The 23269-nt window shown below is 43.7% G+C and overlaps 1 protein-coding gene, 1 long non-coding RNA gene and 1 pseudogene across 2 annotated transcripts in view; 2 read left to right on the forward strand and 1 right to left on the reverse strand.

The window, feature by feature from the left end:
* LOC149126580 (uncharacterized) overlaps positions 1-23269 on the forward strand; it is a 486087-nt gene that overhangs the window by 33622 nt on the left and 429196 nt on the right. The gene's annotated exons all lie outside the window — the stretch shown is intronic.
* On the reverse strand, positions 1939-3437 carry LOC138849741 (tropomyosin-like; annotated as a pseudogene).
* The window catches only part of ELOVL4 (ELOVL fatty acid elongase 4), a 36441-nt gene continuing 20509 nt past the window's right edge, over positions 7338-23269 (forward strand). Inside the window, exon 1 of the mRNA XM_002714545.6 lies at positions 7338-7738. Coding sequence (XP_002714591.1) covers positions 7639-7738 — 100 coding nt within the window. The 5' untranslated portion in view covers positions 7338-7638. The remainder of the gene's footprint in view (positions 7739-23269) is intronic.

Genomic DNA, 23269 nt, shown 5'->3' on the forward strand with positions numbered 1-23269 from the left:
CAGGGCAATAACCTGCTGTGCCACTGCGCCGGCCCAAGTATGATGCCTTTAAGGCTAACTTCTTTCACATATCGCTATGCATTTGAGTTTCATACATGTCTTCAGGGCTTGACAGCTCATTTATTTTTACTGGGGAATAATGTTCCATTGTATGAATGTCGTACAATTTGTTTATCCATTTGATCTACTCAGGACATCTTTGTTGCTTCCTATTTCTAGTGTTTATGAATAAAGCTACTTTGAGCATCTGTTTGCAGGTTTTTGATTTTTGGTGTTTTTTTTTTTTTTGGATCACCATTATTTATTAAATTGTTTAAGGAGCATAATAAGTCCATGTTTTTTAAGAAAGAAGATGGCTGTACGAGAAAATATAAAGTTCATCCTGAAGATGCTAGTGTTACATTAATCCCACCTAGAAAAGGCTCCTATATAAATATTATTTATAATCTACCCTGGTAGCTCATATTATCAAGTTTACCCTGATAATACAGATGATGAAATGGATATATGTAAATTGAGACACATAACTAGGAATTTCAGAGCTGAGTTTTGAACCCAGATTTGGTTGGCTTCCAAAGCAGATGCTACACAGTAAACCTGTTGGTACCACCACAAAGTTCTGATTTTTAACTCAAGCCTCAGAGCTTCAGTGGAGAAAACATATCTGGTTGAAAAAATAAAAGTCAAATAGGTCTGGGAGTTGGAAGGGCAGGTTTTTTATTTCAAAAAGGCACTTAATGTCAATGGTCACTTTCAAAACAGTTACACTATTGGCTTTTCTTTCTCCCAACCAGCCCCAAAGAGATCATATCAAAGGAGAGTACATTTTAAGCCAATAAGCTGCAGGATGTACACCTGACAGACCTCACAGAAACCTCACAAAAAATGGGGAAAGAAATTTGGAAAAACCAGCACACTGCCAGCCCACAATGTGGGGAGCTCTCCCAGCCAGGTGGGCTGGCAAGGGTACCCAAGCCTAGAGAAGTACATTTTATATTATTTAAAATAATATAAAATTTTGAAAGTTGTGTACATAAGTTGTTCAAGATTTCTCCAGCACTGACTGATACAGAGCACAATGAGATTTTCAGATCCAGCAGCTTCAGACCCAGCAAAGCATGATGAGTTTTATATGGCAAAATCAGTGGCAAACACATACTCTTTCTTTTAAGATGGTAGGAAAGCAATGAAGTGATCACCTCAACCTGTGGTGCACATGACCTATTTTGATACCTGTGTGGGAAGCAGATACAGCTGGGGCAAAGTTTGGTCTCAAAGGTCTCACCATCTTAATTTGGTCATTTCTGATGAAAAAATAAATAAAGTTGTCTAAAGATACCTTAAAGTTGTAAACCTGAAGAGCATGTGGTTTTTGTTTGTTTTTGGCAAACTCCTCCAGGAATTACCTTTCTGGTTTGGCTGGTACTTTGTACAGAGCAACGAGGTTCCCCATAGAGGAGTCTATCGCTGGACTTTGGCTCCCAGTAAGGCAGGCCCATACCTCTTTTTCTTCTCTATGGAGGAGGCAATATGCACTAGGCTGAAAACTATCAGAAAGTAAGAAAGGGATTAGACTGCTGCTTCCAGAGCATGGAATGGCTTGGAATGTTTTTACAAAATGACTGCTACAACAACAAAAAAGGTAACTACAAAATGAGTACGTCACAACATGCTTTTAAATATTTTTTTCATTGTGTGCACATTCCCCTAAATGTTGTTCCCAAAGTGCTCAGCCCCTAGTCCCATGGAAATCTCTGGGTAAGTGCAGAGAGTTTGGTAAAAAAGACATGGAGGATGGAAGGGTGGCAAAAAGAGAGAGCAGTCTTCCAGCTAAAGATCAGCCTTCAATTTAGAGGTCAGCTTTGGGCAGGCCGGCCTCAGGTGGAGTAAAGGTGAGAGGGAGGAGCAGCAGCAAGGTGAGACTGGGGTGTTCTGCAGCTAGTTCAGGTCAAGCAGAGTCTGACCCAGCATCCTTTGTGTACACAGGTGCTCCTCTTTGGTGCATTTCAGTTTGTCTTCCAAGTCATCAATTATCTTTTCCAACTTGGTTACTGACCTCTCAGCAAATTCAGCACAGGTCTCTCTCTGCCCGCTTGAGTTTATCAGTAAGAATTGTTACCTCTTCCTTTTTTTTTTTTTTTTTTGACAGGCATAGTGGACAGTGAGAGAGAGAGACAGAGAGAAAGGTCTTCCTTTGCCGTTGGTTCACCCTCCAATGGCCGCCGCTGCAGCCGGCGCACCGCGCTGATCCGATGGCAGGAACCAGGATCCAGGTGCTTTTTCCTGGTCTCCCATGGGGTGCAGGGCCCAAGCACCTGGGCCATCCTCCACTGCACTCCCTGGCCATAGCAGAGAGCTGGCCTGGAAGAGGGGCAACCGGGACAGAATCCGGTTCCCCAACCTGGACTAGAACCCGGTGTGCCGGCGCCGCAAGGTGGAGGATTAGCCTATTGAGCCACGGCGCCGGCTAACCTCTTCCTTGTACTTGTCTTCTTTTTGAGAATGCTTTCTTTCAGCAGACAACTTCAGGTTCTGGTCTACCAGTCTGATCTGCTCATCCATCTCTGAGCAATGGGACCCTATCTGCTCAGCTCATTCCTCTGTGCGTTCCCCATCTCCTTCGATTATCACCATTTACTGACCCACTCTTTCTACTTCCATCTGCCCCTTCTGCAATATGCTTAGCTTCTTTGAGTTCCAAGAGTTCCTGGAGTTCCATCTTTTCTTCATTTTTAAGGCCTCATTTTCAAGAACCTTCATACCTCTCTCATTTTCTTTTTTTTTTATTTTTTTATTTTTTTTAATTTTTTTTTTTTGACAGACAGAGTGGACAGTGAGAGAGAGAGAGACAGAGAGAAAGGTCTTCCTTTGCCGTTGGTTCACCCTCCAATGGCCGCCGCAGCTGGCGCGCTGCAGCCGGCGCACCTCGCTGATCCGATGGCAGGAGCCAGGAGCCAGGTGCTTTTCCTGGTCTCCCATGGGGTGCAGGGCCCAAGCACCTGGGCCATCCTCCACTGCATTCCCTGGCCACAGCAGAGAGCTGGCCTGGAAGAGGGGCAACCGGGACAGAATCCGGCGCCCCAACCGGGACTAGAACCTGGTGTGCCGGCGCCGCTAGGCGGAGGATTAGCCTAGTGAGCCGCAGCGCCAGCCGTTTTATTTTATTTTATTTTATTTTTTTAAATTTTTTTGACAGACAGAGTGGACAGTGAGAGCGAGAGACAGAGAGAAAGGTCCATACCTCTCTCATTTTCATGAGCAGCTTTTTCTGCTTCTCCCGGCGGTTGCAGGGCAGTGCAGGTGCGCCTGAGCATGGTCCAGCTCCTCCTCAAGCCACTGGACCCTATGGTTCAATGAGGACACTGCAGCCTCAGCCTGCTCTGGGGCCCGCCTTTCTCCTTCCACTTCCCGCGAGAGGCACTCGGCTCTCCCCTCTTCATCACACACCTGCGGCAGCAGAACCTAGAACTTGGGCTTCACCGCTTGCGTGGTGGTGTAGTGGTCATCCTGGCCATGAGGCCCACTCAGCTGCATCTCACACTCTTGCTTCCTCTACTCCATGTTACAGTCCTTTGATATTTTTGAAATAAGAGAACAAATGCACTTTAACTTTTCATAGTTCATAGCATTGAGGACACAGCACACATATTCCGTGTCCATTGTCATTAGAAGGCTGTTTTGGAAGTTGGCACAAACCAGGCTACTATTTCTATGGATGAGAAATACCTCTCCCCAGATGGCTCTGGTCATTTGTTCAGTGCTTCCAGGAGTCACTATGCTGTTCTTCACTTTATAGACATAAGCACATCTCCTGTCCAGATAGAACTCCGTTTCATTTTCAGCATAAATACCTCAATTTTAAGAATAGTTGTGTTCTCACTTTGGTTCTGGAGATCCCATGTATAGCCAACAAAATTGGCCTTGAACCACAGCCTTGCCAAAAAAGGTTCCAAGCAGATTTCCAACAGTTCCAAGATGGTGGAAGCAACTACATACAGGTTTTGATGCATACATAAATTTTCAAATCATAAGAGTTTTTTTTTTTTTTTTTGATAGGCAGAGTGAACAGTGAGAGAGAGAGACAGAGAGAAAGGTCTTCCTTTTGCCTTTGGTCTTCCTTTTGCCGTTGGTTCACCTTACAATGACCACCGCGGCCGGCGCGCTGTGGCCGGCGCACCACGCTGATCCGAAGCCAGGAGCCAGGTGCTACTTGGGCCATCCTCCACTGCACTCCCTGGCCACAGCAGAGAGCTGGCCTGGAAGAGGGGCAACCGGGACAGAATCCGGCGCCCCGACCGGGACTAGAACCCGGTGTGGTGGTGCTGCAAGGCGGAGGATTAGCCTAGTGAGCCACGGCGCCGGCCAAATCACAAGAGTTTTAAAATCTCCCCTCTCTCATCTGACTACATGTAACTAAAAGTAGCCATGCAGCTCTTTTAGTAATTTGCTTGGAAATTTCTTCTGTCAGATATCCTAATCCATCATTCTTTTTAAAAAGATTTATTTAATCCATCATTCTTCAACATCTGCCTTTAATACAACTTGCACATGGCCATAATTCAGCCACAATCTTGTAAAAAGGTAGGTCTTCGCTCTAGCTTTCAATACTTTGTTCCTCATTTGCTACGTGCAGTCTCATCAGCATGGCCTTTACCTTGCCTATCTCTATATCCATATACTGCTCACAGCTCCATAAGTAATCTGCAAAAAGATTCGGACTTTTCCCACAGTTCCTTTCTTGTGAGCCTTCACCTGACTCCCTTGGAATATTCTGTTGATGGCAGTCTAGTCTAGTCTAGTCTTTTTCTAACCTGGTGCTTTTACCCATTACCCAGTTCCAAAGCAGATGGCACATTTTCAAGAATTTGTCACAGCCATCAGTCCCACTTCTCAAGACCAACTTGCTGCTTTCATCTGCTTTTTTGCTGCTGTAACAAAATACCCAAGAATAGGTAAAATGATAAAGCACAGCGATTCATTTCTTATAGCTCTAGAGGCAGGGAAACCCAAGATTGAGGGGCTGCGTCTGTGAAGCGCCTTCTTGTTGCATCTTCTCCTGGAGGAAGGGGAAAGGACAAAAGAGCACTTACAGTTGGACTCACAGCCTCGAGCCCTTTTACAACTGACACTAATTCGCGCATGAGGGTGGAGCCCTCATGATCTAAACAACTCCCTTTAGGTTCCACATAGTTCTGTTGTATTGAGGATTAAATTTCCAACACATGAACTTCAGGAAACACATTCAAACCACAGCAGTCTTCCACATTTGTAAACTGTTGTGAATTGAGTATTGGACTGTAGTCTTCATGATAGCTAATAGGGATCCGGAGTGAGTCAGCTCTGTGGTTCAGTTCTTGGTGTATGTATAGCTCATAAGTGTAAATAAACACACTGCTGTCCCAGGTGCAGTGTGTACAAGGTGATAGAAGCCACAACAAAACCACGTCTTAATTTATCTGCCAGTAATTTTCTTGTATGTGACTGGCGCCCCCTTGTGAATAAGGAACTTCAGTTGGCTTCCACTGTAATGGAAGCCAAGGAAACTGCAGTTTCAGGAATTTCACATGGTGTTTAATAGGTAAAGATGCTGAGGTTGTCTGTGTGTATGAATGGACACAAAGGTGAGAATCTGGTTGCTCTTAAAAAACATCCAAGATTCCACAATATGAAAGTAGTAGGCAATTTTCTAGGTGAAGTTATGATTAATCTGAACTTCGCTAGATCATCAATGTAAATAAGGCAATTTTTATTATTAAAACATTAATATTAAAATGAAATACTATATTTGTATTATTTTAATAGCTACTAGAATCATTCTGATACACATAACATGATATTGAGCCTTGAGAAATTATCCCAGAAAATTTTCATATAGTTTACATATTTGAAAAATAAATTATTCAATTCAGTTAATTTAAAGCAAGCTGATTACTTGAGTTATACAGTACATCAGTTACTTTAAATTATCTGCTTGTATAAAGCCCTTGCCACTTACAACAATCCTTATTGTGCTTGGAGAAATATGACTTATAATTTTGCCATCATAAATATTTATTAATTACTACTTATAGCACTGCATTAGGTTCTCAACAAGCAACCTGTAATAATTTCTACACACAAGGATACTTCCAGTATAAAATGCAGACAATGGATACACAACCAGTTCAGCTGGAAAATAAATGACTCAAGTAAATAGGATAGTATTGATGTTCTCTGAACAGTGTGCAAGGGCAAGGGCAGTCCACACCTGACTCAGTGGCATCCTAAGTCAACAAATGGAGAAAAGGTTAGGCAAGAAGTGACACATTTCTTAAACAAAAGGTAGATGAAAAGGTTATGGGACTATTCTCAGAGATCTTGTTTTGTTAGAAACTATCAAATTATGAATTGTATGTTGCTTATTACTGCTACTTTCCAGGGACAGGCTCGCCTATCGTTTTCCTCCTTCTTCTTACCTAAATAGTTTCTTAAAACAAAACAAAAAAAAAAAAAAAAGAAAAAAAGAAAGAAAGAAAAGAAAAGAAAAAGAAAAAAGAAAAAATCGCATTGTTGCAGTGTTTTCCTCTCTCACTCTCTCAGTTAGATTGCCCGGAGTGATCATCCTTTTAGATTCTCCTTCAGGTCCAAGTGGGCTTCTCTAACAATAAAGTCCCTCTCAATTCTCCCTCTTCTCTCAATTGTTCGTTACTTAATTTAGCACATTACCCTGTTCGATCATTCCCTGTAAACGAGTTTACAGAAAATGTGCATTAATTCAACTTTGTGTGTGATGGGCAGGCAAAGACTATTCTTCGCTGTAGCATGAAAGCAAATATTCCTTCAGTTATGTAGAGGGCTCCTCGTGCAATTCTCTTGTCAAGGTGGCGAGCAGACGTAATGGGTACGAAAGAAACAGGAACCCAAGTGAAATCGGAGTGACAGGTAAAGACCAAAGCTCATCTTTGCCCACAAACCACTCATTCTTTCTAGTCTCGTTCCCCAGGACGCATCCAGGGTGGATGCGAGGTCACCCGTGGAAGGGCGATGGGCTCCGCCTCCACAGGGGCCCGATGCTGGCGAGCGAGGCGGGGAAGGAGGAAGGGGAGACCCGCGAGGGGAGCTGCGGGCCAGGGCCCAGGTGGCTCGCTCGTGCGCGGAGGGGGCAGGGACCGACGCGGGGCGGGTGCGGGGCGGTGAGCGCCTGCGCCACCCTGGAGCCCGCCGCCCCCAGACCGCAGCATCCCTGCGCAACAGCCTCGCTGAGCGGGCGGGAGGAGGGCCGCGCCGGCCCCTCCACCCCCGCGCGCGGCCACGTGACGCGGGCGGAGGGGATTGGAGCGGCGGCGGCGCGAGGAGGCAGACTGGTGCGGCGCGGGGCGCTCGCGGCGGGACCTCCTCCTCCTCCTCCTCCCTCCTCCTTCTCCTGGGAGCCTGGGCGACACCTTCTGCTCGGCGGCGCTCGTCGACGTCGCTGCCGCTGCATCCTTCACCGCCGCGGCCCCGGGAGGAGGGGGAGAAGACCCAGCTGGGCCGCCGCCGTTGGAGGGGTCCTCGGCTGCCGCTCGCCCCCGCCCCTGAGCTGTCGCCCCCTTGGTCAGCCCTCCCGCGGGGTCTCCGCTCGTTCCTGCCACCGCCGCCTGCGCCAGCCTCGGCTCCGCGATGGGGCTCCTGGACTCGGAGCCGGGCAGTGTCCTGAACGTGGTGTCCACGGCGCTCAACGACACCGTGGAGTTCTACCGCTGGACCTGGTCCATCGCAGGTAAAGGCGCTGGCTCCCCCATCCTCGCCTGGTCCTGCAGGCCTCTGCCTCGCTGTCTGCCCGCGCGGACAGGCAGCGGTCTCCGGTGCCAGAGCGCCGGGATTCCGGCCCTGAGTCTACCAGCGGAAGGACCGGGGCGCAGGCACCGCGGTCGTGCACTGGTTAATCTGATCCGAACGTTAAGGCCTCCCCTCCCCCGCGGCGCTCGCACGATTTCCTCGGAGCTTCTCCCAGGGCTGCTCAGCCCCTCGGATGCGGGCGCTGACATCTCGGATGGAACCTGTGCAGCCCAGCTCTGCTCGCAGCAACCCTCCGCCCCGCCCTGCGCTCCCACATCACCGGAGCGCATCTTACAGTTGCACTTGGTGCACAGGATTGGTTTTAACGTCTAGTCGTAGTCTGTGTGGGGAGAGGGCTGGGGCCTGCAGAGGGCTCCAATGGGAGCTGTCTTTTTTTTGCCGCTTCTGCCTCCTGGTTGCTGGCTGACACCATCCCGCTAATACTGTCTTCACTTAGCTCATCCATCTATAGGATAAACTGTACTGAAATGTAAGATGGCATTCTTTGGCTCCTTGAACCCTAAAGAATGTGGGTCCCTGAGGCTTCGCCGGCAGCGGATACACGTTTGTTGTGATTGTGTGTAATGGCTTTGCGCACTGCAGTGCAGTCAGGGGGAGGGGGAGGCCGAAACACCGGGGAAGAAATAGAAGTCTCTGGGAAAAGGGGTCTCCACAGCAGCACCTAGAGGTCGTCCGAGAAGCCTACATACCCCAGTGTATGCTTGTCTTATGAAAGCCAACTTTTTCTTTAGTTGTTGCAGCTTATCCGGCAAGGCTGTCATGTAGCTGATTTATGTAGCTATTCCAGGGAAACCCATTGTGATATAATTTTGTTCTGTTTTACCACTTCTTCATTAAAAGCTTTTAGAAATCTGAAATAACTAGATTTAAAGGATTTTTGAAATGATTTTTTTTTTTTTTTGCAGTAGCAAACCACATCCCAGTAGTGTAAGAAATTAACATTCCATGTAATGGTTCTGTCTTCCCTCCCTGGGAATGAAAATAGATTCTTGTAGCTTTTGTGGTGGTTTCTGAATAAATGAGACCGCGGTTACAGCAAGAGTACAGTATGGCACATGGAGTGTATGTTGTGAGGAAAGTATGTGATGGAGTTATTTTTGTGTGAGACCAAATAGTTCTTTGATGCTACATTGACTGCATTAACTTCTTTAGAAAGGTGATCAGATTTGACTGCAAAATTGGCTATAATTGAGCCATTGCAACTGGAAATGGTTAACATGCAGGCAGTTTTTTAATGAAGTTTTGTGTGTGTGTGTGTGTAAGTTTTCCGTGTCTGATCACACTGCCATTATCCTGTACCTGCAAAACCTGGGAATATGTGTCCTTCCCTTTATCTCTGTGATTTGGGTTCTTTAAACATTGCATCAGGGCTGCCATTACACAACTGTGCAGAGCTGAACATCAGACAAGCATCTTTGCAGGTAATCGTGCTTTGCATACTTGGAGTTAGACATCGCCAGAGTCCCAGTCTCCATGTAACCAGGGCTACACCCAGGAGTTCTCACTCCTGGGTGTCTTTCCCTTCCTATCCCAGAGCCTTCTCATTTCTTTTGAGTTTCAGAAAGACACATTGAGAGCAAAGGTGAACTAGGAGCACCTTGCTATGATGGTTAATTCCTTCATGATTTGTGCAATGCAAACGCCATGAGTGACATAGGAAATTCTGTGCAGCCATCAGATGCGAAAGTTTGTCAGCAGGCTTTGAAGGTCATATGAAATAGCACCATATTGTGGGCCATGCCTGAGGAGGAAGAGTAGCAGTAGAACACAGGTGACCTGTCACTAGCAGGCCAGAGGGAAGGTTCTCATCCCCGCTCTGACTATCCACTTACGAAACCTGAGACTGCTTCCTTGCTTTCTGTAATGAGCTCCCTGTGTGGGCAGAGGTGTTTCCTAACCAGCGGAGAGGCTTGGTGGCTGTGGTCTGTAGAAGGAGGACTAATTTCCAGGCGCGGGCAGAACAGCTCTGTCATCAGTGGGGAAATGTAGCCATTTCCTCTCATGTCCCTTTCTTCTCTGACTTGATCTCTGACTTGTCCCATTCCAAGAATATCTCCTCTCAGCGTAATTTCACGACAGTCTGGGTGCGAGGGTTTTGGAGTGGAAAGTAGTTTATTAGATGAGACTGAGGAAAAGTTGGTGAGTCAGTTAGGGAAGAGGGGGAAATAAAAAAGGGCGGGAGAGAAAGACAGTCTTGAGAAATAGTGATGAGTATGGTGCAAGGATGCAGAATATTCAGGAAGAGCAAGAATGAGCCGGGTTCCACGCCCCTGGCTGCTCGCTCTCCCAGGATTGTGCTTGTGTGCTTCTTTCTTTCTCTTTCGTTAATTCATTAAGTATTTCCTACCATGGCGGTTTCTTCCCCGTTATAAGTAAGCTGTCTACTTTATACTGTCATAACAGGAATAGTTCTTGGTTTGTAGATCCACTTGGTGGTCCAAAAGATTTTTGCCCTGGAGCAGCCAGTCTCTGGGAAAATGTCATTTTGTGCTATTTCATCAAATGGTGCTACCTGATAAAACATATTCAAGCAATGTATGAAAAATAGACTTTTCAAAGTCATATATGTAGAAAATACAGAATATGGTCTATGGTGTGTTGACACCAAAAATATTACTTTTATTATATCCTTGATATTTTAGGCACTGGGGTCGAAAGAACTGTACTTTTAGGAAAAGAGTAGTTTCCTATGTTATATGGTTAGTTTTTTTAAGATTTATTTATTTATTTGAAAGGCAGAGTTGCACAGAGACAGAGGTACAGAGAGAGAGAGAGAGAGAAAGAGAGAGAGAGAGGGAGGTCTTCCATCCGCTGGTTCACTCCCCAATTGGCCGCAATGGCTGGAGCTTAGCTGATCCGAAGCCAGGAACCAGGAGCTTCTACCATGTCTCCCACAAGCGTGCAGGGGCCCAAGGACTTGGGCCATCTCTTACTGCTTTCCCAGACCATAGCAGAGAGCTGGATTGGAAGTGGAGCAGCCAGGACTCAAACCGACACCCATATGGGATGCTGGCACTGCAGGCAGCAGCGGTTTTACCTGCTACGCCACAGCACTAGCCCCATGGTTAGATATTTTGAACATGGAAGTTGATGTTGGTTTATATTAGAGGGAAGTATAGATTAATATGAAACTTTATACCAACTGGTGATATGGGAATACATACTGTAGTGCCACTCTGAATATTAAGATTATCATGGCTGAGATTTGAGGCATCTAGTTAGAACAATTGGTATCTAAATTTTATTTACTTTATTTTTATTTTTATTTATTTGAGAGGCAGAGAGACAGAATTCCCTGGTTCATTTCACTCTCCAAATTCCTGCCATTTCCAGGACTGTGCTGGCCCAAAACTAAGATCTGGGAACTCAATCCAGGTCTTCCACGTGGGTGGCAGAGACCCAATACTTGTACCATCGCCTGCTACCTCCCAGGGTCTACATTACCAGGAAGCTGAAGTCAGGACCTGAAACTGTGGATCAAATGCAGATATTTCAGTATGAGATACAAGGATCTCTTAACCATTATTCTGCTTCTATGAATTTTCAAACCTGATGAATCTAAATATTTCCCAACATCTAAATACCCAAATTGTCTACATTATTCATTGCATTCATCTATCATTTGTAAATAAATATTTGCTTAAAACTTTTTTGTGTAACTGATAATGTAATATAGAAACAGAATGGAAAGTTAGTAGGATGCCCACATACAGTCAGATGTCTCTGGAGCAACCTTATTTCTTTCTGACCACATGGTGTGTTTTTTTTTTTTTTTTAAGATTTATTTATTTATTTGAAAGTCACAGTTACACAGAGAGAGAAGGGAAGGCAGAGAGAGAGAGAGAGAGAGAGAGAGAGGGGCCTTCCATCCGCTGGTTCACTCTCCAACTGGCTGTATCAGAAGTGCAGCAGCTGGGACCCGAACTGGCACCCAAATGTGATGCTGGCACCACGGACTGTGACTTAACCCATTAAGCTACAGCAGTGGCCCCAGATTCAGAAATATTCTGCCTGGAGGCCTTTAATATTTCTTGTAGTGCACTTCTACAGATGATGAATTCTTTCATATTTTGTGTCTGAAATACATTTTTTTCTTCATAATAAACAGTTTATTGGGTTTACAATTCCAAGTTGAAAGATTGTATTTTCCTTTTCCTTTCATTATATTTTTTAAAGATTTTATTTGAGAGGTAGAGTTACAGACAGAGAGAGAGACAGAGAAAAAGGTCTTCCGTCAGTTGGTTCACTCCCCAGGTGGCCACAATGGCTGGAGCTGCGCCGATCTGAAGCCAGGAGCCAGGAGCTTCTTCCGGGTCTCCCACTTGGGTGCAGTGGCCCAAGGACTTGGGCCATCTTCTACTGCTTTCCCAGGCTACAACAAGAGCTGGATTGGAAGTGGAGCAGCCAGAACTCGAACCAGTGCCCATATGGGATGCCAGCACTGTAGGTGGCGGCTTTACCCGCTACATCACAGGGCCTTCCCCATGTGGTAGTTTTAAAAAGCCTTTGTTTATGGGGTGTGGGCACACATGCCTGTTGGTGGGAGGTAGAAGGAGAAGGGGGTTGACATTGCTCCACTCTACAGATAAATTACCTCAACTCACATTTTGATGAAAACACTTGTTTCTCATTGGTAGTTGAAGATAGAGTATAAATGGTCAGCCTGTGCAGTTCCTCGAGTTCACTTGGAGGGGGCAGAAGGAGGAAGGGATGACTGGTGGAGGAGGAGGGACAGCCCCTGTAGGGTGGTGATGAAATTTGGAAGCCTGGCTTATGCTATGAATTCATTCTTTCCCACAGTCCCTTGCCATGTGCAGGCACAGCTGTGGGCTCTGGGGAGAGAAGGTAGACACCACACCTGGTCACTGCCCCTGACAAAGGCTGGAAGGTCACTGCCACTCCCTTTTCCTCAGAATCAGGGTCTCAAGGTGATCTGTCAGGCAGGCCTAGCCAGGGCCTGAAGAAGGCCGGAAAAGTCCTCTCTCTGTCTTCTCTCTACTTCATGCACGTGGGCCTCAGACTTAAGTTGTAAAAGGAATACACAAGCACTGTTTTGAGAATATTTTAGCTGTTTCTGCATGGGTTCGTTACCCCGTCCTCAGTGAGAAGTCAACACCGTCAAACAGTGTGTGGATAGGCTGGCCAGAGTGAGGGCCTGGCTGAAAAACCACAGGAACCGGGGAAGCCACAAAGGGCCAGAGAGTCCAGTTCTGATGAAATTGGGAGAGTGGGCGGGTGGGTGGGTGGGAATTGTCCTTGGGATTGCTGGCCCCAGAGGAGCAGGTGTATTAAACATTGTACAGTAGGTTAATATTAGTTTTATTCTTTGTCATAGGTTTATTTATTTATTTATTTTTGACAGGCAGAGTTAGACGTGAGAGAGAGGGAGACAAAGAGAAAGGTCTTCCTTTTTGCCATTGGTTCACTCCCCAAATGGCCACTACGGCCAGTGCATTGCGGCCGGCATGCTGCGCTGATCTGAAGCCAGGAGCCAGGTGCTTCCTCCTGGTCTCCCGTGGGGTGCAGGGCCCAAGCACTTGGGCCATCCTCCACTGCACTCCCGGGCCACAGCAGAGAGCTGGATTAGAAGAGGAGCAACTGGGACAGAATCCAGCGCCCTGACTGGGACTAGAACCCGGAGTGCCGGTGCCGCAGGCGGAGGATTAGCCTAGTGAGCCGTGGCGCTGGCCTGTCATAGGTTTATTATTTGTCATAGCTAATGTACAGTTTTTAAAAAAATCTATTATTGTCTAAAGTAGACCTTTCCTTATCCTGGGAACCCATTTACCATTTTTAGTGTTTCTTCAAGAAAAGGCATTCTAATTCTAAGGTCTAGACAGCTAATTAAAAACACATTTGTGAAGCACTGCCCACTCCTAGCATGGGATTTCTCTCGGTCATTGTGTTCAGTGGGTCCTCATTATCCTTTTCTCACAGCTAGCCTGAAGCCCCTGGGAGGCCCATGCCATTTTACAGTTTTGTTTTGTTTTGGTGTGTTTAGTTTTTACTGTGTTTCCCTTCACTATTGTCTGAGTTTTGGCAGTATCCTCCTAGACTTCAGTGCCCGTGCCCTTGTCCGCTCCCCAGCAGCCACGCATAGCAAAGCGCCCTATTGCAGGTGGAGTTCTGGGAGGGGGAATAATGCAGACTCTGAGACTGGCATCAGGACGCAGTTTCATGGTTGATTCTTAAACGTAGGAGCACAGAGTTTTAAGAATTATTCCAATAGTTATATCAGATAGTGCTTTTGCCATCTTATATGTTACAAAGCACATGGATCATCCTTTTAAAATTGTTTATTTTTTTCTTAAGTCTTATGATAATGTCATCTGGGAATGATTTAATGTCGTCCACGTCAGTATTTTCTTTATTGAGCCAAAGGTGGTGTTTTATTTCCTGCTTGGAAAGAGAATGTATTGGAATCTCTCTCTCTCTTTCTCTCTCTCTCTCTCTCTCTCTCTCTCTCTCTCAATCTGTGTGTGTGTATATGTGTGTGTGTGTGTAGATAGAAAGATAGATAAAATATAAATATTTAAATCAAATGGGTTTGGATTTTTATAAAAGAGAAGAGAGAAAATCCATGGCTTTTCAAAAACTAGTCTTCTTAATTTTGTAACCCAACCAGCTATCCTGTGTCCGTACACTCGCAGCTCTAGCCTGTTTGGAACTGTCATCTGTCCTTGGGTAAAATGTGTGCCTGTCCACCTTTCTGTTTCTCACTGCACCATTCCCGACTTTCCCTGCTTACCTCTCCACATCCCTTTGCCAGAATGCCCTACAGGAGCCCTCCTTCGCAAGTCCTCCTGGGCCATGGTACACGGGAGTAGTTAGATCCCCCACGTGAACCCATTGTGCTTAGCAATTACTCATGTGTTTCCTGGAACCATTCCTTTGGTAACTCTAGTCTTGAATTGTTTAAACTTGCATTGTTATTTACCTTTAGCTTTTTTTGTATTTTTGTCTTCAACACTTGGGAATATCACATATATTTGTTGACCTGATGTGTACTAAGAGATGATACCTTTAATCTAGCATATCTAGCATAATTTTGAACAGTGATGGATTCTGGCCGTTAAAAACTAATAAAGTTTTAGGCCATGGTAGATTGCAGAAAGTTTTTAATGATCTTTCTCATCAGTTGGTCATAAGTTCAATTTATGTTGACTAAATTTAATGAATGAATCAAATCATTGAAACATTTAAGAGCACAAAACAAATATGAAATCAAGGTATCAAGAGATGTGAAATTACTCTTTTCTTTTCATTGTGCATGCAGAAGTACTAAAGTGAGAGTGGAATTTGAAAGGCAGTGTGGCGTAGTGAATGCCATGAACTGAGTTAGATGACCGAGGTTTTAGTCTTGGGTCTGATGCCAGTTAGCTGAGAGTTAGGAAGAGTCTATTTTGTTTCCCAGTTCTCAGCTTTTTTTTTTTTTTTTTTTAATGTATAAATTAAGAAAGTTGAATTAGGTTATGTCTAAGGTCCTGCCTGATTCTGGCTGTAAATGCCACCTTAATATGGGAATAGGTCAAGCAATTTCAAATAAATATGGATTGACCAGTAATTCAACAGCCTCATTCTCGGGATGGGTGTTTAGCCTAGTGGTTGACACCTGTGTCCCATATGAGAGTACCTGGGTTCTGTGCCCAATTCTGTCCCCTGATTCCATCTTCCTGCTTATCCTCACCCTAGGAGGCAGCATTGGTGGCTCAAGTAATGGTGGATTTTTGCCACCACATGGAGGACCTGGATTGAATTCCTAGCCCAGCTATTGTGGGCATTTGGAGAGTGAAGCAGTGAATGGGAGCACACTCTGAATCTCTCTCTCTCCATCTCTCTCTCTAGTAAATAGAAAAAAAAATTTTTTTTTTTGACAGGCAGAGTGGACAGTGAGAGAGAGAGACAGAGAGAAAGGTCTTCCTTTGCCATTGGTTCACCCTTTAATGGCTGCCGCGGCGGGCACGCTGTGGCCAGCGCACCGTGCTGATCCAAAGCCAGGAGCCGGGTGCTTCTCCTGGTCTCCCATGGGGTGCAGGGCCCAAGGACTTGGGCCATCCTCCACTGAACTCCCAGGCCACAGCTGGCCTGGAAGAGGGGCAACCGGGACAGAATCCGGTGCCCCGACCGGGACTAGAACCCGGTGTGCTGGCGCCGCAAGGTGGAGGATTAGCCTATTGAGCCGCGGTGCCAACCTTTGTAAATAGAAAATTTTAAACAAACCCTTATTTTACACAGTAATGTAAATCTTTTCCCAAAAAGACTTAAATGTTATCAGCACTTCCCAGATAGTAAAAATAACAGAATGATATTTAGTCCATTTTACTTTCTCTTATCTGCTCCATAAGGAATAGATGGAAAAACGGAGGAACAAGGCGGTAGACATTTTAGCATCATCTTGGCAGTAGCACTCTTATTTACCACAGTAGCATACCTGTTTGTTTATCTGGCTATTCTTTGAATAATTAAGAATTAACTATTTTGTCAAAAACAGTATCAGTAAAAGAATGAAGTTATCTCAATAGCTTATTTTGTTTATTATGTGATATGCAGCTTCTATTAAGTAGTCTTGGGTGAGTTTTTGTGAGTATTTAGGTCTCATATTTCTACATGTACCTTGAGAAGGTTGAGCTGTATAATATTTAAGGCCACTTAACGGAATGCTCTTATCTCCTAAAGTAGTGGCTTAGAAATCTGTCTAAACTCAATCACTTTGCTGATATTTATTTACAGACTATGTAAATTTTTGTATCATTGCAAAACATTTTCACTTGTAGGAATTTCTGATTTGGGTTTGGAAGTTGTCTTAAAATTTTTATAAAATTGCTAAAAATATGTGGGTCTTACAGTACAGGGAAAACAACAACAATAAAAAACTAAATAGTTTTGGTATAATTCCTTAGATAATCATAATATTGATATGTAAAATTTTGCTTTTATTATTTTTTCATGGAATATTGTCATTCTTAAACAAATACCTTAGTATGCTGTTTTATTTATGCCTAAATTTTACTTTATTTATTTATTATTTATTAGGAAGAGAGAAAGAGAGAGAGAGAGAGAGAATGTCTTCATCCACTAGTTTACTACCTACATGCCTGGAAACAGCTGAGTTGGTCCAGGCCAGAGGCAGGAACCAGGAACTCAATCCAGGTCTCCCATATGGGTGGCAGGGACCCAACTTCTTGAGTCATCACTGATGCTTCCCAGGGTGCCCATAAGCAGGAAGCTGGAATTGGAAATAGAGCTGGGACTTGAACCTGGCACTCCTGTACAGGGTGTGAACATCCCAAGCAATATCTTTACTGTTGTGCCAAGCTCTCACCTAACCACATTTTAGTTAGAATGTTAGTTTTGGGATTTGAAAAACAAATGCGTAAACCCATTCAAAGAATCAATTACTAACTGTCAGGTGAAATTACATAGAGGGATTTGTGATTACAAACTGGAGCATTTGAAGGAATAATTTTTTTGTTTCATTTTTGTTTGTTTATCAGAAACTTGGGCACAGATATGTATTGTTAAGGAATTTCATAATTTGCCCATTCAAGTTCCCAGTAATATTACTCACAATAGCTAAGAGGTGAAACAACTAATATGTCCATTCATGGATAATTGGATAAGCAAAATGTGGCATATTTACATGTAATGGAATATTATTTAGGCTCAAAGGAAGGAATTCTGATATATGCTGCAACATATATGCACCTTGAGGACAGCATGCCGAGTGAAATAAGCCAGTCACAAAATGACAGATAACATGGATTCTCCAAAGTATTCAAGTGTATAGAAACAAAATGGAATGGAGGTTGCCAGGGCCTGGGCACAGGGAATACTGCAGAGCTGCCTAAAGCTATGAAGTTTCACTTTGGCCAGCTAAAAACATTCTGTAGCTTGATTGCACTGCAATGTGAATACACCCATAACTGTACTATATACTTACAAATGATGCAAAAGGGGGCAGGTATGTGGCAAAGCAGTTAATAGATCGCTCCCATTCCACATCAGAGTGCCTGGGATGGAGTGCCAGCTCTGATCCTGATTCCAGCTTCCTGCTACTGTGCACCCTGGGAGGCAGCAGGCAATGGCTCTGGCTGAGTACTTGCCGCCCACATGAGAGACCCGACTGAGTTCCAGGTTCCTGGTATTGGCCAGGCCCAGCCCTGGCTGTTGCAGGCATTTGGGGAGTGAACCAGTCGATAGGAAATATCTGTCTGTCTGTCTCTGTCTCTGTTTCCCTCTGTCTGCCTTTCAAATGAATAAGTAAATAATTCTAAAAATGATTAAGATGATACCTTTAATGTTATGTGTATTTTGCCACAATGTTAACATTTTTATGTGTTATAAAATTAGTAGTACATCTAGAAATTATCTTTTTTTCAGTGTCCAATGTTAAACAGCTGATTCTCTTAGTATTTCTTTTTTTTTTTCAACTTAAAGTAAAATGGCTTTATAAAAAGAATACTTAGCTGTTGGTTTTTGAAAACACCCAAGTGACTAGAAAATAACAAGAAAGACAATTTTGGCTTTGAAATTCGCTTTACTACAATTTTACCAAGAACTTCTCAGCAACCCTGCAAGATGGGACTTGAAGGCATTGTTATTTCCATATGTGCTTTTTAAAAAAGATTTATTTATTTATCTGAAAGACAGAGTTAGAGAAAAGGAGAGACAGAGAGAGATCTTTATCCACTGGTTCACTCCCCAAATGGCCACAATGGCCAGGGCTGAGCCAAGAGCCTGAAACTCCATCCAAATCTCCCATGTGAGTACTGGGGCCCAGGGACTTGGGCCATCAGCTACTGCTTTCCCAGGTGCCTGAGCAGGGAGTTGGACCAGAAGTAGAGCAGCTGGGACTCAAACCAGAGACCCTATGGGATGCCAGCATTGCAGATAGTGGCCTAACCCACTGTAACACAATGCCAGCCCCTCCGTATGTTTAGTAGCTCCTAAGATTGGTAGAAATTGAGTAACCTGCAGATAGTCACTATGGTAGAAATGGCTATAAACAGGTTGTTTCATCTCTAGGTCAGTGCTCATGTCTTATCACACTAACAAAGCAGAAAAGCAATCAGGCTTCTAATCTATATCCCTCTCTTACTCTGCCTTTTCTTATGCTGCTACCCTGTCTACATCACTACTTAGAATACCAAAACTCAACACAGTCATAATGCAATAAAAGATTAATATTAAGGAAGATGTGAAATGCTCAGAAGTACTGTAGGTTGTGCATGAGATAAAATTTAAAAAATGACCTATAAACATTTGTGTGTTTCTGTGCTCATAATGTGTGCATGAATATACAAAATTCATATAATATGTAATATTAAAAATTACATGTAGTCTGAGAAGATGAAGTTTATTTCCATATTGGTGGCATAGTAGGACTGAAAAAAGTATATTCAAAGTGAATTATGAAAATGTTTATCAAATTACATAATGTAAGAACTAGAAATTATTGCTAATTGGTGAAAGGGTAATAAATTCAGAACTGACAATGTTTTACCCAGTGGATATTCAGCTTATAGAACTGTCAAAACCAAGAGAAAATTGTAGCCAAAGTTCTCATTCACACACACACACAGTAGCCTCCCTGTTTTGCTAAAGGAAAACATTTCAGTTTCCTTAAACTTTGCGACCATTGATAGCACTGAGTAGATGTTTGGACGTGGAGCTCCCAGATTAACACAGGAGGAAGTATTATGCCTCCCTTTGCCCGTACACACAGCCATATGTGAAGAGAGGGAGAGAAGAACACTGCTTTCCTGGATTCTGATCTTGGCTTGCAGGAAATGAGGCACCGTCCTTCTTCATCTGTTTCTCTTGACAGGTACTCATAGTTTCCCCCTTGGCCCCGTTCTCCTGTCCTTTATGTCTGACTTTTCTGAATTTGCCATTTCTTTTTATCAAGAATTCAGATCTCTTCCGCACATGGGAAGATTCATTGCCCTTTACTGAGCTTCTAGTATAGGACCACTCTGGACGGAAAGATGCTGCAGTAATGCACTTACACCACCTACATTTCATCTCATAGCATCACGAATTAGATGGTATGTGATCACCAAGAGATGAAGTCGTAGACTTAAGACTATACAGCTAGCAAACAGCGGAGCTGGGGTAGATTAAGATTGTTCCCTTTCCAAAGACAGTGATCTCTTTATAATGCGGCATAGCCATCCTGCTTGATTGTCTAGTAAATAATAATAGCATTTTTTATATGATTACTAAGTTCCAGGTGCCATGTCCAGTCCTTTATCTGTACCTTCACATTTAATTGTCAGGTTCCCTTGGGTTAGGTATTATTATCCCCACTTCCCAGGTGAGTGAACTGACTTTCCCTGTATTCTATTCATCTAATAATACTCATCTCCCCAAATTAAACCTCAGAGTAACTATCCTTCAGCTTTAATCACGAGTGATTTCGTTTCCTCATCCATGTTACTATCATCTCTCTCTTGCAGCTCCTTACTCCATTCTTACCTATCTGTGTTCTCTGAGAAATTTTGTACCTTCCACTTTCTATATTATGATCTCCATTCAGGCAAACTTGCAACCAAAATTCTTTTTTTGTTTCTTCTGCTTTTTAATGTCTGTCCTCTCAGGCTGCGGGGGATGACGGTTACATCTCCATTGGATGTCTTTGCTCTCGTTTGGACCTGTTGTAGAGCTACCCTTGGGCCATGTGCTCCACGTGCAGTTTTACTCTTCTCTTGCTGGTAAAGTCCTGCATTCCCTGCCTTCTGCCCCTCACACTGGAACATCACCTCCTCAGTATTTTTTAGCCCCACCTCTGCCTTGTCTGCCTCTGCATTCCGTGAAGGCTGCCCCTTTGTTACATTCCTACAGGTGCTCTTCCAAATTCAAACCCGCTCTCCTCTTTCTTGAGTACCTAGGTGTTAGAACAGAACTTCCCCCTTCTAAGCATCCTGACTAAATAGGAAACATGGAGATTTTATTTAGGATCTGTGTTTTGTACCTAAAGTATATCAGATCGCTAGTACCTGCCACATTGTGTCCAGTTGTGTGGCGGCTTTGTTCAGTTCTGCCTTTTCACTTTGCTGATACACAAGCTCTTTTGCCTGAAGGAGTATGTTAAGCATCACACTGGTAGATTATAACCCAGAAGAGGCCTTAAGGTGTTATTTCATTTACTCCCTGTAATAGAGACATTATCTTTCTGACTCCTCTCTGTAATAGCTGTCTATATTTTTCTTTAAAGATTTCTTTTAACAAGTATTCAAGGACTTTTGTATGCTAGGCATTGTCACAGAGCTGCAGCAAGAAAGACAGGCTGTGGCCTTGGACCCTCAGGACAGTTATAATAAATGGAAGAAGACCTGTTTACTTCCTTAAGAGAAAGACTATTGTTTTTTTTGGGGGGGGCATTCTTTGAGTGTACAATGTGACATTGTACTAATGGGTAACCTTTGTTGTTGTGTAGTCAGGAAGGGCAAATCAGTTTCTAATCATGTCATCTGTATATTGATGGTGATTAGTAGCCAGGTGTAAAAAGGAGGCGGGGAGGATGGGGACAATTGATACGCACTTGTTGGTTTTAACTCTCACTTACGGAAGAAGGATGGAAACTTTCAGATAGTAGTGTCCAATACATACTTCTTGATGTCTTGAATATACTCCTGAAACTACTCAAGGTTTAGTGATTTTTAGACTTGTGTGGTTTTTGTTTGTTTGTTTATGGTCGGTTAAACAGATGTAGATTCTGTTTAGAAGAAGGAAGAAGTGACTGGTTGGTTTAGGTAGAATCTAGGAACAAGCCAAACAAACCTTGTTTTATGACTCATTTACTTGGTGCTTAAAATTGGCTCACGCTTCTGAGTCCACTGAAGCAGTGCTTTTTAGATTTTAATGTGTAATCCCCAGGCTCTTACTCAGATGTAACGTTTGGTATATTCACGTTAGGATGAGGCCTGAGATTTTGCATTTGCAATGCTTTCCTCCTAGTGCATAGACCATATTTTGAATAGCTACGGCTTGGAATATTCTAATTCCTTTTGCCATCAACAACTACGTAATAGGACATTTGTTATTATTCACCCTAACAGGAGCATTGTGTATCTTTTAGCACCGTATTATATTCATCAGTAACTGTTGCTCATCTGACCTGAATCAAAAAGGCAATAATTTAGGTAATGCTACTGTCATTCCTATTTCACACATGAGAAAATGGTGACTCAGATGACGGGGCTGGAGAATGGTAGAGCTAGACTCAATTCTTAATTCAGTGTTGCCTCACCCACTCCCTCTGCCGCCTGCTGCTGCTCCTTGCTCCAGGTGACTTCCCTAGCTGTAACCTGAGATGATTTCCTACGTTAATCTTGTCTTCCTTTTCTTTAACTCTTCTAGGAACTTGGACATTCTAAAATTTTTTAATTTTACTGATTTTCCTTTTGGGGCATGACAGTAAAATTTAATTAATTAATTTATTTGGAGAAGGAAATTCATTTTGACTGGCAGAACACATAGGTTCCAAAAATCTTAACAGAAGTCAGCCTTTCAAAAATGAAAAAAAAAAAAAAAAAAAAAAAAAAAAAAAAAAAACACCACAGCACGTCCATTAAGGTTTTTGAAGAAGTTGCTTTAATAGACATAGTGGTAATTTGTTGTAACTATTAATTATAGTTGTTTGTATATAAGTAGAGGTTACTTTTTTTTTTTTGGACAGGCAGAGTGGACAGTGAGAGAGACAGAGAGAAAGGTCTTCCTTTTTGCTGTTGGTTCACCCTCGAATGGCCGCCGCGGCCGGTGCATCGCACTGATCCGAAGGCAGGAGCCAGGTGCTTCTCCTGGTCTCCCATGGGGTGCAGGGCCCAAGGACTTGGGCCATCCTGCACTGCCTTCCCGGGCCACAGCAGACAGCTGGCCTGGAAGAGGGGCAACCGGGACAGAATCCCGGGACCCGACCGGGACTAGAACCCAGAGTGCCGGTGCTGCAGGCAGAGGATTAGCCTATTGAGCCTGATGCCGGCCAGAAGTTACTTTAAAACTGTTGGATTATAAGTATTCTGTATTAAAATCTGTTTTGTGTTATCTTTTAAAAGTTTTAAAAACTCCTACAAAATTTAAAAATTCAATTATTGAGAATTTTAATGTGTTTGATATCCTGAATGAACATTAAATTATAAACTATATTGTCTCCTCAATATTTGTTATAAAATATTCTACTTTCTCAGTATAAGAAAGCTCTTATACTTAATTAAACTCTTCTCCTGAGCTTAATTTTTTTTTTAAGATTTATTTACTTATTTGAAAGGCAGAGTTACAGAGGGAAATCATAGAGGTCTTCCATCTGCTGGTTCACTCCCCAAATGGCTGCAACAGCCAGGGCTGGTCATCAGCCAGGGGCTTCTTCCAGATCTCCCATGTGGGTGCAAGGACTCAAGCAGTTGGACCATCTTCTGCTGCTTTCCCAGGCGCATTAAGGGAGCTGGATAGG

This window comes from Oryctolagus cuniculus, chromosome 5 (assembly GCF_051225735.1).
Source record: "Oryctolagus cuniculus isolate XC-2025 breed Fujian yellow rabbit chromosome 5, ASM5122573v1, whole genome shotgun sequence".
In the NCBI taxonomy this organism is placed as follows: domain Eukaryota; kingdom Metazoa; phylum Chordata; class Mammalia; order Lagomorpha; family Leporidae; genus Oryctolagus; species Oryctolagus cuniculus.